This window comes from Trachypithecus francoisi, unplaced genomic scaffold, assembly GCF_009764315.1.
Source record: "Trachypithecus francoisi isolate TF-2019V2 unplaced genomic scaffold, Tfra_2.0 Lachesis_group18, whole genome shotgun sequence".
NCBI classification, from domain to species: Eukaryota; Metazoa; Chordata; class Mammalia; order Primates; family Cercopithecidae; genus Trachypithecus; species Trachypithecus francoisi.
In genome coordinates this window covers 43,040,508-43,054,413 of record NW_022681463.1, presented here as the reverse complement: position 1 = coordinate 43,054,413, position 13,906 = coordinate 43,040,508, and the positions used below count along the sequence as shown (strand labels likewise).

Below are 13,906 nucleotides of genomic sequence, written 5' to 3'. Positions count from 1 at the left end.
ACATGGCCCTTAAAAGTAATTATCATAACAGAAAAATTGATAAACTAGGTATCATCAAAATTTAAAACTTTTATTCAAAAGACACCATTAAGAAATGAATAGCCAAGCACAGACTCAAAGAAAATAACCACAATTTTATGTCTGACAAAGGAATGATATCCAAAATAAGAAAATATTGAGGAGAAAATATTCACAAAACATAGATTAGACAAAAAAAAAATGATATCCAAGTGTGGTGGGCTGAAAAACATCCTTCTAGAGATGTCCATATCCTGTTGGGTGTAGTGACTCATGCCTGTAATTCCAGCACTTTGTGGATCACTTGAGCTCAGGAGTTCAAGACTAGCCTGACATGGTGAGACCCCATCTCTAAAAAGAAAGAGAGAAAGAGAGAGAGAGGAGAGAGAGAGAGAGAGAGAGAGAGAAGGGGAGGGAAGGAAGGAAGGAAGGAAGGAGAAAGAGAAAGAAAGAAAAGAAGGAAAAAAGGAAGGGAAGAAAGGAAGGGAAGGGAATAAGGAAGAAACGAAGGAAAGAAACACAGGGAAAGAAAAAGAAAAGGAAGGAAGGAAAGAAAAGAGAAAAGAAAAGAAAAATGTCCATGTCCTAGTCTTTGGAACCTCTGAAAGGTGGAAAAGGCAAGGAAACAGATTTTACCACAGAACCTCCAGACAGAACCAGCCCTACAAAACATTGACTTCAGGTCAGTGAGGCTGGTTTTTGGACTTACGACCTCTAGAGCTATAAAATAATAAATTTGTATTGTTTAAACCATAAAGTCTGGCAATCTGTTACGCCACCAGTAGGAAATTAATATACCAGAATATGTATTTAAAAATTCATATAACTCAGTGATAAAAAAAAATAGTCCTATTTAAAACATGGGCAAAATGTTTAAACACTTCACAAAAGAAGACATGTGAATGACAAGTAAGCATAATAAAAGTATTCAACATTACTAGTCATGAAGGAAAAGCAGATTAAAATCCCAGTGAGATACCACTGTATACACACAATAATGGCTGAAATTAGAAAGACTGACTATACCAAATGTTGGTGAGAAGTGGAGCAACTGGCAGTTTCTTACAAAATGATCAAACAACCTAATCAGTGATCCAGCATTTCCACTACTTACCCAAGAGAGAAGAAGGCATATACACATTAAAATATTTCCACTAGAATGTTCATAGGAAATTTATTCATAGTAGTCAAAAGCTGGTAACAACGCAGGTGTTTATCTCAAAGGAAAATGGTTAATCAAACCATTATACATTCATGTTGTAGAATACTTCTCCTCACTGAAAAGAAGCAATTGACTTAACAACATGGATGAATCTGAAAAACATAAAGTATACTTTATATAATCATATAGTATGATTATACTATGATTATAGTATATAGTATGCTTATACTGTATGTTTATATAAAGTTCTAAAAGAGGCAAAAGTATGATGAAAAAAATCAAGGGGTGGGGGTAAAAAAAATTATTTTAATTTTTAAAAAGACAAAAATCAGAACTGTAGTTATCTCTAAAGATGATTGTCACCAAAAATTAACTGAGAAAAGTGACATGGAACTTTCCAGGTATTCAAATGTTCTATATCTTGATAGGGTTTGTGTTACATGTGTGTATACATTTCAAAACCTTTACATTTCAAAACTCGTTGAACGGTAGACTTTAAAAATAAAATTTATACATGGTGAAAGTTACAAATCTTATTTTTTGGAAAATAACTAAATACATACTGAACTATAATTGATTATTTGCATGTTAAACTGTTGAGGAGTGAAGTGTGCAAATGTCCATAGCTTTCTTTGAAATGCATCAAAAAAACAGATTCATGGAAACAGGGATGGATATATGTGTAATAAACACATAGTATGTTTGATTTAGAATCCAGATGTTGGAGACAGGCGCAGTGGCTCACGCCCTTAACCCCAGCACTTTGGGAGACCAAGGCAGGACGATTGCTTGAGCCTAGAAGTTCAGGGCCAGCCTGGGCAACATGGCAAGACCACATCTGTACAAAAAAATGAAAAATGAACCAGGCATGGTGGTGCCAGCTACATGGGAAGGTGAGGTGGAATGATCACCTGAGCCCTGAACGTCAAGGCTGCAGTAACTGTGTTCGTGCCACTTCACTCCAGTCTGGGTGACAGAGTGAGACCCTGTCTCAAAAAAAAAAAAAAAATTGCAGATGTTGAGTATATGGATGTATACTGTACAGTTTTTTCAGTGTGTCCATGTATATAAATATTTTCTTAAAATCTTCAGAATATAGAAATTAATTTTTGTTATGGTACTGTCTAAACCAACTTCAAATAAAATAGATTTACTTGAAGATCAATAACTAGGTTCTCTATCAGTTCACATTGGAAATTAAAATACACCTTATCCTTTTAATGAATATTTATCAATTAACTAAAATTTCAAACAAGTGAGCACAGACTTGTTTTAGTACTACATTGTATACAATTTTCAAAGGCTTGCCATTTAATTCAGGTAATTTCAGCTGACATGAAGGTGATTAGGCTTCATTTATTAAGGTGTAACCATAGCAAATTAAAGTATCTTATTTATATCTGTATTGCTTTCTGTAATCAAATAAGTATTATTTGGATATTTGAGTTTCGTTTTCAAAGATTTCATCAAGTTGTTAAAAGTACAAGTATTGCCTAAAAGCTAAATAAACTCAAATTAGAAAAAAAAAAAAAACCCTAGATTTCTATTTGTTAAATTCAGTTACCTGCTACGCATCCTCATCATACTTATAACCTCCACTAGGCATTTGTCAAATTTCTCAGAACTCCCTTCTCTTTGCTTCTTGAATCACCTGCCTCTGATTATTTTCCATCACGTAACTACTTTCTGGATAATCTTATCCCTTTCCACAACTTCAGTTACTATCAATAGGCTAGTAATTTCTATAGTTAGAGACAGGGGCTCACTGTGTTGCCCAGGCTGGAGTGCAGTGGTACAATCATAGCTCACTGCAGTTGCAAACTCCTGGGTTCAAGTGATCCCCCTGCCTCGTCCTTCCAAGTAGGACTAGGACTACAGACACATGCCATCGTGCCCAGCCGATTATTTTTTGTAGAGACACAGTCTCACTATGTTGCCCAAAGTGATCTCAAACTCCTGGCCTCAAGCAATCCTCCTGCCTTGGCCTCCCAAAACATTGCGTTTATAGGTATGAGCCACCATGCACAGCTGAAAATTTAACATTATTTGCATTTCCTCTTTCTTCCCTGAAACTTCCTAATTTTTCTGTGCAGTTGCTCTCTGTATTAGCAGCTTCTGCATCTCAGATTTTATCACCTGTGGATTGAAAATATTGGAGAAAAAGTAATAAAAAATAATACATTTTTTAAAATACAGTATAACTATATATATAGCATGTACAATGTGCTAGGTATTAAAAGTGATGCAGACAAGGTTTAAAGTGTATGTGAAGGTGTAGATATGTTATATGCAGATATATGCCATTTTATATAAGGGACTTAATTATCTGTGGATTTTGGTGTCCTCAGAGTTCCTGGAACCAATCCCCCAGGGATACCAAAGGATGACCAACTGTATTTTTGATCTGTTAGTAAACTTTTATCTAATCATCCTACTAGCTTTTATCACCTTTATTCCTTCTTCATTCTATCTAGAGTGCCTCATCTCACTCACACCTGCTCAGTTGTCTAGAATCCAAGTTCTTTTCTCCACTGCTATTATGGACTAGATCTCAACTGGTATTATAATTTGTTAGGAATTCTCTGTGCCAGTATTCTAAGCCATCCTCTTCCCCATTATTGGAATTTTTAAAATGATATCTGCATCAACAACAAAAATCAGTTGGTCATGCCACCTTCTTGTATTATAGTTTCTTGTTGATGTTAGAATAAAATCCAGACTACTCAGCCTAACAAACAAGACTTTAGTTCCATTCACTCTTGGAACTAAGTCTGCCTTTCTATTACCACCATTCTCTAGACCAAATTCAACCACTTTCCTCACAATTACTAAAACTTCACATACCTTCAAGTCTGTGCTTCTGCACATGGACTTCTCTCCTATTCCTTCACTGAATCTCAGTCTCCCCATATCTACCCTATACCTTGTAGCATGAGAAATAGTGGCACTCAGATGCAGTTGCTCTGTGCTCTGCTTCTAAGACATGTTGTTCAGATCTCTAATAGCGTTGTTCAGATCTCTTTAGTAGCATTGAACAAGTTGTATAATACATTGTTTTTGTAATTAATCCCTGCTAGAAGAGTTATCCCATGGCTTATTAATCCATTAAGTATTAAACTCACATTTAGCATGTCCATTAATATCTAACTTACGGGTTTTTGAGATGTAAACTAAATTTACCCCTCTGTCCTCTGAATTTAGAACTATTAAGGAGAGACAAGAGTCAGTTACATATCTAAATATTAGCTCTAGTTCTAGTAGAGCTGATTTGGAGAACTCATCTTGGATCTGGACTTATCTGATAGCTGATCATAGTATTGGTAATGGCGTGTATCATCTCTTCCATGTGTCTCTCCCAACTAGTAATTCTTCCTCAGAAAGCTAATCCTGATTCACCATGAAAGATAGGTACAAAATTAAAAGAAAACAGTTAATGAATGTTTCTAAAATCTTTACTACAGAAGGGCCAATCAACAAATGTATGCATATTACATTGATAGGCATACAGATGATGAAACATCATTATGGTTGTAAAATATGTGGCTTTGTTTTAATTCTGAAATATTCCTGAAAGTGGTTTATCTTTTTAACATTAAAATAATGGTTGCTGATAAATAATACTATAAAAGTTTTTGTATGTCATTGACTGCTTTTACTTGAGCTGTTAAAACTATAGCCTTTGATGAAATTTTTTTTTTGGTGTTTTGGGGGGGTTTTTTTATGATGAAATATTTTTTGGTCGAGTGTGGTGGCTCACACCTGTAATCCCAGCACTTTGGGAGGCTGAGGCAGGCAGATCACCTGAGGGTGGGCAGATCACCTGAGGTTGGGAGTTTGAGACCAGCCTGGCCAACATGGCGAAACCCTGTCTCTACTAAAAATACAAAAAAAAATTAGCGGGGCTTGGTGGTGGGCACCTGTAATCCCAGCTACTGGGGAGGCTAAGGCAGGAGAATCGCTTGAACCTGGGAGGCAGAGGTCGCCGTGAGCAGAAATAACACCATTATACTCCAGCCTGGGCAACAAGAGTGAAACTCCGTCTCAAAAAAAAATATGTGTGTGTATATATATATATTTTTAATCCCAACTTGCAGTAAAATGTCATTGCATTTCAAGTTTTTTAGGCAGAAGATGTTAACCTGTTAGTTAAAATTCCTTTTGGGAAGTGGCATGACAATTGCAGAATTTAAAAGTAAATTATTTTCACAGAATTTTTTTACATTTAAAAAAGAGTAAGGCCATCAATACATGCTTAGAGCTGCACAGTTTTTAATAGAGTAACCTACGTAAGTACATAATTTTATTGTTGCAAATTAAAATAAAGTTTTTCTGATAAAATAATATTTGTCCTAATTTAAAAATCATTTATTTTGTCAAGAACAGAATTGATGACTTTGATATGTTATCATTATTTGTTATATTATATAGCATATTTCATGCAAAAAGCCTTTGAGTCCTTCAGAATAATATATGTATTAATATACTTTTTAACAAGAAAACCTAATGTGATATGATGCAATCCCTTATACATTGCAAAAATAAATGGAGCAAATTCAAGCAAGGACATACTTTAAGAAATATGCTTCTACTTACAAATGGGTTGTTTAAGATTACATATTAGCCCTTTCTAATGTTTTTATGCTCCCTAATTTATTATAACCTATTTTATTTTCATTTCTGCCATGTTTTTAAAGGAAAAATTAAGTTATCTCACATTATATACTTTAATATTTTCCAGTTGAAAATGAAGATGAGGCTGAAAGGGTTCTTTTTTCCTATGGCTATGGTGCTAATGTTCCCACAACAGCCAAAAGACGACTAAAGCAAAGGTAAAATCAATATATATTTATTTTATTTTTCTACTCAAGCTGAATGTAATTACATTTGTGCTTTCTGATAATGTGCTGAGTTCAGTGACAAAGTCCTTTATTCTTACTCTGCATAAATATTAAATTTCTCACAAAATAAAACAGTAATAATCATGTATTTCATATATATTTAAATAAATTTAATGGTTTGTAGAATAGAAGTGTACGTAAGAATTTCTGTAGAATTAGATTTGATGATGAGGACCTCATTTTTATTTTCACATTAATTTCAGATGAGCTACAAATGCTTTGTATCAACAATATTCAGATTTAAATTAATTATGCTTCTTTTTGCTTTCTCTCATTTTTATTCACCTGCCTACATTCCTTGACATACACATTAGGGAGAGTGATAAGGGGAGTTAATGCATATATTGTGATTGAAACTATCAAAGGCTTTATGAAAACCAAGAGAATATTTGGAAGATCCACTAGTTATCTTGTGAGATACTGCTTAAAAATACATTCAGCCCTCTCTATCCATGGGTTTCACATGTGCGAATTCAACCAACTGCTCATCAAAAAATTTGAGAAAAGAATGGATGATTGCATCTATGCTGAACATGTGCAGACTTTTTTTCTTGTCATTATTCTGTAACACAATACAGTTATTCACATAGCATTTACATTTTGTTAGGTATGATAAGTAATCTAGAGATGATTTAAAGTATATGGGAGGATATACATAGGTTATATGCAAATATTATACCAATTGTATGTAAAGGACTTGAACACTCATGGATTTTGGTATCCACAGGAGGTGGGGAGTGTACACTGGAACCAGTAATCCCATGGATAGCAACAGACAACTGTACACTAACAGAAAATTGTACCTACATTAATCGGGTTTCCAGTTGACCTGCCTGATTTTTATTCTTAACTCCTCTCTTGCACCAAAATGTATCCTACTTTGCAAAAACATCTCACTGCCCCATTCACTACCACATCAAATCCATCAAATCTAAATATTTCTTTCAGACTTCCAAGCTCCTCCATAATGTAGCTCTACCTCTCCAGCCTTATTTGCCTCTCTACCCAAAATGCAGTGGATATACCTATTTCTCTGCCTATAAAACATCTGTTTTCTCTGTACCACACAGTAGAGCATTTCTCTTATCTCATGAGCTATCATTTCCTGTATAATTTACCCATCTAGATGGAAAGTTCTTCGAGGTCAGCAACTACGTTTTTTATTTTTTATTTTTTATTTTTTTTGAGACAGAGTCTCACTCTGTCACCCAGGCCTGGATTGCAGTAACACAGTCTCAGCTCACTGCAACCTCCACCTCCCGGGTTCAAGCAATTCTCCTGCCTCAGTCTCCCAAGTAGCTGGGACTACAGGCATGCACCACCACACTCTGCTAATTTTTGTATTTTTAGTAGAAACGGGGTTTCATCGTGTTGACCAGGCTGGTCTTGAACTGGCCTTGGCCTCAAGTGATCCACCTGCCTCAGCCTTCCAAAGTGCTGGAAACACAGGAGTGATTCACCACGCCTGGTCTAGCAACTACATCTTTTTTGTTGTTGTTGTTGTTGTTGTTGTTGTTGTTTGAGACAGAGTCTCACTGTGTCTCCCAGGCTAGAGTGTAGTGGCACGATCTCAGCTTGCCTAGAGTGTAGTGGCACGATCTCGCCATGCCTGGCTAATTTTTGTATTTTTAGTAAAGACAGGGTTTCACCATATTAGCCAGGCTGGTCTCAAACTCCTGACCTCAAGTGATCCACCCGCCTTGGCCTCCCAAAGTGCTGGGATTACAGGCATGAGCTACCACGCCCTGCCAGCTACATCTTACTCTTGTTTATTTTTCACTTTCTCTATCTAGCTCAGTGCAGGATACCTAGGAAAATTGTTTCTTCATCAAAGCATTTGAGAATTCAAAGTTGCTTTTTTTATATGAACTGATTTAAACATTTAGAGACACTAAGAAAATGACTAATATATACACTAAGAAAATGACTCAGAAAATAGAACGTCTGTATGGCTATCTAAAATGATGTATCCTCATTAATATAGTGGTGAATGAAAAAAAATAAAGTGATGTAGGATATAGACCACTTTATAGAAAGCAAGAAAGGAAAGCAAGTTCTAAGCCATGCTTAGAACTTATGGCTCTTACCAGTTAAACTAAATATATGCCAAATTTTGATCAAGGCTAGACAAATAGAAAGTATCAGTTTGTAGCTGGAATGTTTAATTCTGTCTGGTGAGGATTCAGATATTTCAGAATTATGTATTATTTTTTAAAAAATCAATCCCATCCCCATTTCCTCCAAAAGTCACAACAGGTAGCCTAGGGTATTTTGTAATTTTCAGCATATCTGTTTCTTAGTCCAATGTTGCCTAAGGAAGAATAGAACATAGTTTTGTGGGTTAGAAACTTATCAGTGGTAAATGACAGGTAAAATACTAAAACTTGAAATTTAAAGGGAAAGGTCACATTCTCTTCTCTATTTTGGCTTCTGAATCCTTCAAAAGAATCTTCGTTACAAGAATAAATGGGACTGGGTGCAGTGACTCACACCTGTATTCCCAACACTTTGGGAGGCCAATACAGGCAGATTGCTTGAGTCCAGGAGTTTGAGAACAGCCTGGGCAACATGGCAAAACCCCATCTCTACAAAAAATGCAAAACTTAGCCGGGCCTGGGGACACGTGCCTGTAGTCCCAGCTACCCTACTCAGGAGGCTGAGGTGAGAGGATTACCTGAACCCAGGAGGTTAAGGCCGCAGTGAACCGTGATTGTCCCCCTACACTTCAGCTTAGATAGCAGAGTGAGACCTTGTCTCCAAAAAGAAAAAAGAAAAAAAAAGAAAAGAAAGAATTCTGCTGTTAGAAGTTCACTTTTCTTAGCCCCAAATACTGAGTTTTTTCAAAATTGCAAGTGATTATTGCTGTTGCACCTTACTATTTTTTGAAGAATTTTTTAAAATAGAGGTTGGTTTTTAATATTTAAAGTGAGGATTTAAGGAACCACAACTGATTCATACTCAAAATAACGTTAACTGTCCAAATATCCTAAAGATTCTATCACTGAGCTATCTATGTGCCTTGAACATGTGCCTAATGGGTATGCTATTAATATCTCCTGCCAGCTGGTGCCAGGCATTCTTCTCATGGTGAGCCAGAGGGTTATTTTGAGGAAGTGCTTCTCAGGTCATCTAAGCTGAATGACGGGAAAGTAAGGCTAGATATCCAAAGATAACATTTATGCATTCCTTCATGCATTCAACAACTTTTATTGAGTGCTTACTGTATGCACAAAATCAATCAGTGGCACTAAAGATCCCAGGTTAGGGTCTGACACATTTCTGAAGTTTGCAAAGTCCACATTTGAGATCATAATGGATATTTGTGAAGAAGGCAGTGGCTTTGTGCTCTTTTTATGTTTATTTAAGATAAAAGCATTATAACCTTTGAGAGAATTATATTTAATCCTTCACATTTGAAATTAAAGGATTGGAGCCAGACTTGCTGGCATGCACCTGTAATCCCAGCTTCTTGGAAGCCTGGGGCAGAAGGATCACTCTAGACTAGGAGTTTGAAGCTGTAGTACACTGTAATTGCACCTGTGACTAGCCACTACACTCCAGTCTGGGCAACATAGAGAGACTCCCATCTCTCAAAAAAAGAAAAGAAAAAAATCAGTGGAAACTTAAGGTGAATGATAAAACAACTCAGTCAGAATAGTAAATGAAATATATGCAAAATAAAGTTTTCATTGTACATCAGCCTATACCAAAATATATTAAAGTTTCAAAAGAACTTATTTTCCAACTACTGCACAATAGATTACATTCATATTAAATTTGATTTAAAATCTTATATATTGAACAACCAGAATTAGATATTTTAGGGTAACATTTTATTGAAAGGAGGTTTCTGATTTGTTATAACAGTAATGTTTATTTTATTTTATTTTATTTTATTTTTATTTTTATTTTTTTGAAGTTGGAGTCTCGCTCACTCTGTCACCCAGGCTGTAGTGCAGTGGCATGATCTTGGTTCACTACAACCTCTGCCTCCCAGGTTCAAACAATTCTTCTGCCTCAGCCTCCCAAGTAGCTGGGACTACAAGCACACACCACCACGCCTGGCTAATTGTTTGTATTTTAGTAGAGACAGGGTTTCACCATGTTGCCCAGGCTGGTCTCAAGTGATCTCAAACTCCTAAACTCAGGCAATCGGCCCGCCTCAGCCTCCTAAAGTACAAGGATTACAGGCATGAGCCACCACGCCCAGCCATGTTTATTTTATAAAATTGGAAAATTACTGGTAATCCTACTATCCAAAATAACCACTCAGAAATGCACACAGATTTATATACTCTCTTACTTATTTAGGGTATTATTGCTTGTAATTTAATAGTTTAATTTATTATCATAGAATTCCATTCTAAACATTTTCTTATATCATTGTGTATTCTTCAGAAAGGTCAGTTTTAATGGTTATCCGAAACATTACTTTTTAGGACTTCTGTTTTTGAGTGCTATATTTTGATTAATAAATTGTATAGTTACTGAAAATTATCATTAGTTGCCGATTGCAACCCAGGCAGTACCACAAAATTAAAAATGAGAAAATGGATTTGAAGTGCCGGACAGATGTGTTCTTAAAGTAAATTACATAGTTAATCTTAGAGGAAAAGCCAGGGTTCTGAAATCTTTTACTAGGCACAATTTGAGTTTTCATGTAAGATAATATTGTTTTAAAATTGTACAGAAGCCTCTCGAAATAATTAGTAGGGATGCCCCTCAAACATGAAACTTTCTTTAATATTAGTCCGTTTTTAAGAATCTCACTCTGTTACCCAGGTTGGAATGCAGTGGTGTCATCATAGCTCACTCTTATCTCAAACTCCTGGGCTGAAGCGATTCTTTTTTCTACCCTCCTGAGTAGCTGGGCACCCCATACCTAGCTAATTTCTTTATTTTTTATTTTTTGTAGAGATAGGGTATTGCTGTGTTGCCCAGGCTGTTCTTGAACTCCTGGCCTCAAGCAATCATCCCACCTCAGCCTCCAAAAGTCCTGGAATTACAGGCTTGAGTCACCACACCCAGCCTATTTTTTTAAAACTCTTTCTGGGACACAATTATAGAAAGTTACAAGGACTTATACAATTAAAGTAGATTAAAATAAAATGGGCTCTCCTTGACTAAACTTGAAAATCTGAAGTGATGTTTTCCTTTCTGTTGGGATGGTTTTGAAAATAGCGAACAAGATTTTCTGGTTACATGTTTTGGTTATGCCCTTTAACCTGCCACACTAAATGGTAACACTCAGGCACTAATGTGGTCTTTGTATATGCCTCTGTGTTTTGGCTAATCTGAATGTGGAAGCTGTTCTGATGTTCTTAAACCTTTCAAATTGTAAGATTTACTGCATACTGTAGTTTCTCTAGTTTTATAAAAAGCTTTAAGTTAAAACTTTCACAGTTTACTGAGCTTCATAAAAAAACAAATAAAGCAGAGGAAAGTAACAAAATTTTGTGTATGATAAACATGTTTTCCTTTCCTTTATTCTCATATATATGAGTTATCATTTTTGTCCTTGGGAAAAGTTGTACTTATTTCATTTGGGATGGCTTTAGGAATAGTTCTTTAAAAAGTTGCTACTATTCTATTCCTGACAAATTTGGAAGTGTAAGCCTATAGATGAAACTAGAAAAAGTCTCATATAACTACAGATAATCAGCATGAGATCACTATTTAGTCCTCAGTCATTTCCAGCTGAGCAGGTAGTATAAGGACCAACTTTAAGCTTTTTGAAAGTGGGATCCTTCTGGCACATGTCCCCTTCTTTACAACCATCTTCCATGCCGTGCTAGTAGAGATAGAACTCTGAACTACTGAAACTGAGAAAGATCAAATAACTAATAATCATGCCTCACATATTCTTGTTCATTTGGAGTTTTGGTAATAGTAAGACACCGTACCAATATGAAGAACCCAGAACAGAGCATCAGCCCTCCATTGTGCTTTGATATCTCAGATATAAACAAAACTCTGCCATGTCCACATTGGCTAAGCTAAAAATGTTAGGAAATTGTATGTAGTAATCAGAAATACAGACTACCATGGACAGAGCCAAGACCAATAACGTATATTTGGCATCAAGAAGTGCTAAGAGAGCTAAAACGTAACCCTTAGGGAATACTAATTTGACCAAGAAACAGGTGAAATTTTTGTTTAATATTTAGGTGTACAACCAATATACTGATGATGTTAGTTTCTAGATGATATCAAAGTTAATCTTGGTATAAGTGAAAATCACATGGCAATTAATGTATTAATAATTACAAAGAAGTATTGTACCTACTTAAGTGTCCCAGTAGATAGCTTATAAAAGCATTGCTTTCTTGAGAAATTCAGTACATTCTACACCAAAAAAAAAATAGCCTTTAGCAAGAGTCATTTTTCCTGACTTATTCATAGTTATTCTTCTTAAAGATCTTAGCGGGGCCAGGCACAGTGGTTCATGCCTATAATCCCAGCACTTAGGGATACTGAGGCAAGTGAATCACCTGAGGTCAGGAGTTCAAGACCAGCCTGGCCAACATGGCGAAACCCCATCTCTACTAAAAAGACAAAAATTAGCTGGCATGGTGATGGGCGCCTGTAATCCTAGCTACTCCGGAGGCTGAGGCAGGAGAATCGCTTGAACCCAGGAGGCAGAGGTTGCAGTGAGCCCAGGTCATGCCATTGCACTCCAGCCTGGGTGACAAGAGCAAAACTCTGACTCAAAAAATTTAAAAAGATAAAGATCTTAGGATTTGTTTTCATTGTATGTTCATTGTGTTAAGGAGGCATAAACTCAGCTGTAGTTAAGCAGTTCTTCATGTCTTGTTTTGAATTTCATTTACACACTCTTCTTTCTTCCCACTTGTAAGATCCCAGACTTCTAAAGAGGATCCACCTATAGCACCAAATCACTCACCAAAGCAATATGCTTTAAAGTTTTAGAAGGTTGAGTATAGAAGTGGTGAATTGGTATCTAAGACATTTGCCTTCTTATTAACTTTATGCACTTTTTAATTGCTAGTTCAATGCTTAATACTGAGCATTAGTTGTATTTTATTGTTTTTCTTTAATTGCTCATTATTAGCTATAGGTGTACCTTAATGTTGAGGTGCTGCAACCTCGGAATATGGTTTCTAACAATGTGTTCATTTGAACAAAATGCACTTACAACAAAATCAGTCAGGAGGTATTTATGGCTGTACACATGTCTCACTATTAATTGCTCATTATTAGCTATAGGTGTACCTTAATGTTGAGGTGCTGCAACCTTGGAATATGATTTCTAACAGTGTGTTCATTTGAACAAAATGCACTTACAACAAAATCAGTCAGGAGGTATTTATGGCTGTACACATGTCTCACGCCTATAATCCCAGCACTGTAGGAGGCTGAGGTGGGAGAATCACCCGAACCCAGGAGTTGGAGACTAGCCTGGGTAACAATGTGAGACACAGCCTCTACAGAAATTTTAAAAATGAGCCAATCATCCTAATGCACCTGTGATCCCAGCTATGTGGGAGGCTGAGCTGGGTCACTTGAGCCCAGGAGGTCAAGGCTGCAGTAGCCATGTTTGCACCACTGCACTCTAGCCTGGGCAATAGAGTGAGACCCTGCCAAAAAAAAAAAAAAAGAAGAAGATTTGTTAAGTACCCATTCTGATCAGCTCTATAGTTAGATACCACAGAGGATAAGACTCCTGTCATTTTATGAGTTGCATCTGTTTAGGGAGAAATGATTAACATACATGAAAGAATATATAAACTTTAGTACCATATCATATGTTAGGCTAGGCTGTGTCAGTCAGAGGAATAGAGATCAGTAAAGGCTGGCACAGTCAGAA

At 36.2% G+C, this 13,906-nt stretch overlaps 1 protein-coding gene across 3 annotated transcripts in view; it reads left to right on the top strand.

Moving 5' to 3' along the window:
* PIBF1 (progesterone immunomodulatory binding factor 1) overlaps window positions 1–13,906 on the top strand; it is a 240,944-nt gene that overhangs the window by 134,945 nt on the left and 92,093 nt on the right. For all 3 annotated transcript variants that reach the window (XR_004429040.1, XM_033177571.1, XM_033177572.1), the window contains exon 13: window positions 5,919–6,009. Coding sequence is in view for 2 of the 3 variants with exons in the window: in XM_033177571.1 (XP_033033462.1) it covers window positions 5,919–6,009 (91 nt within the window). In the remaining variant the exon portion in view is untranslated. The remainder of the gene's footprint in view (window positions 1–5,918; window positions 6,010–13,906) is intronic.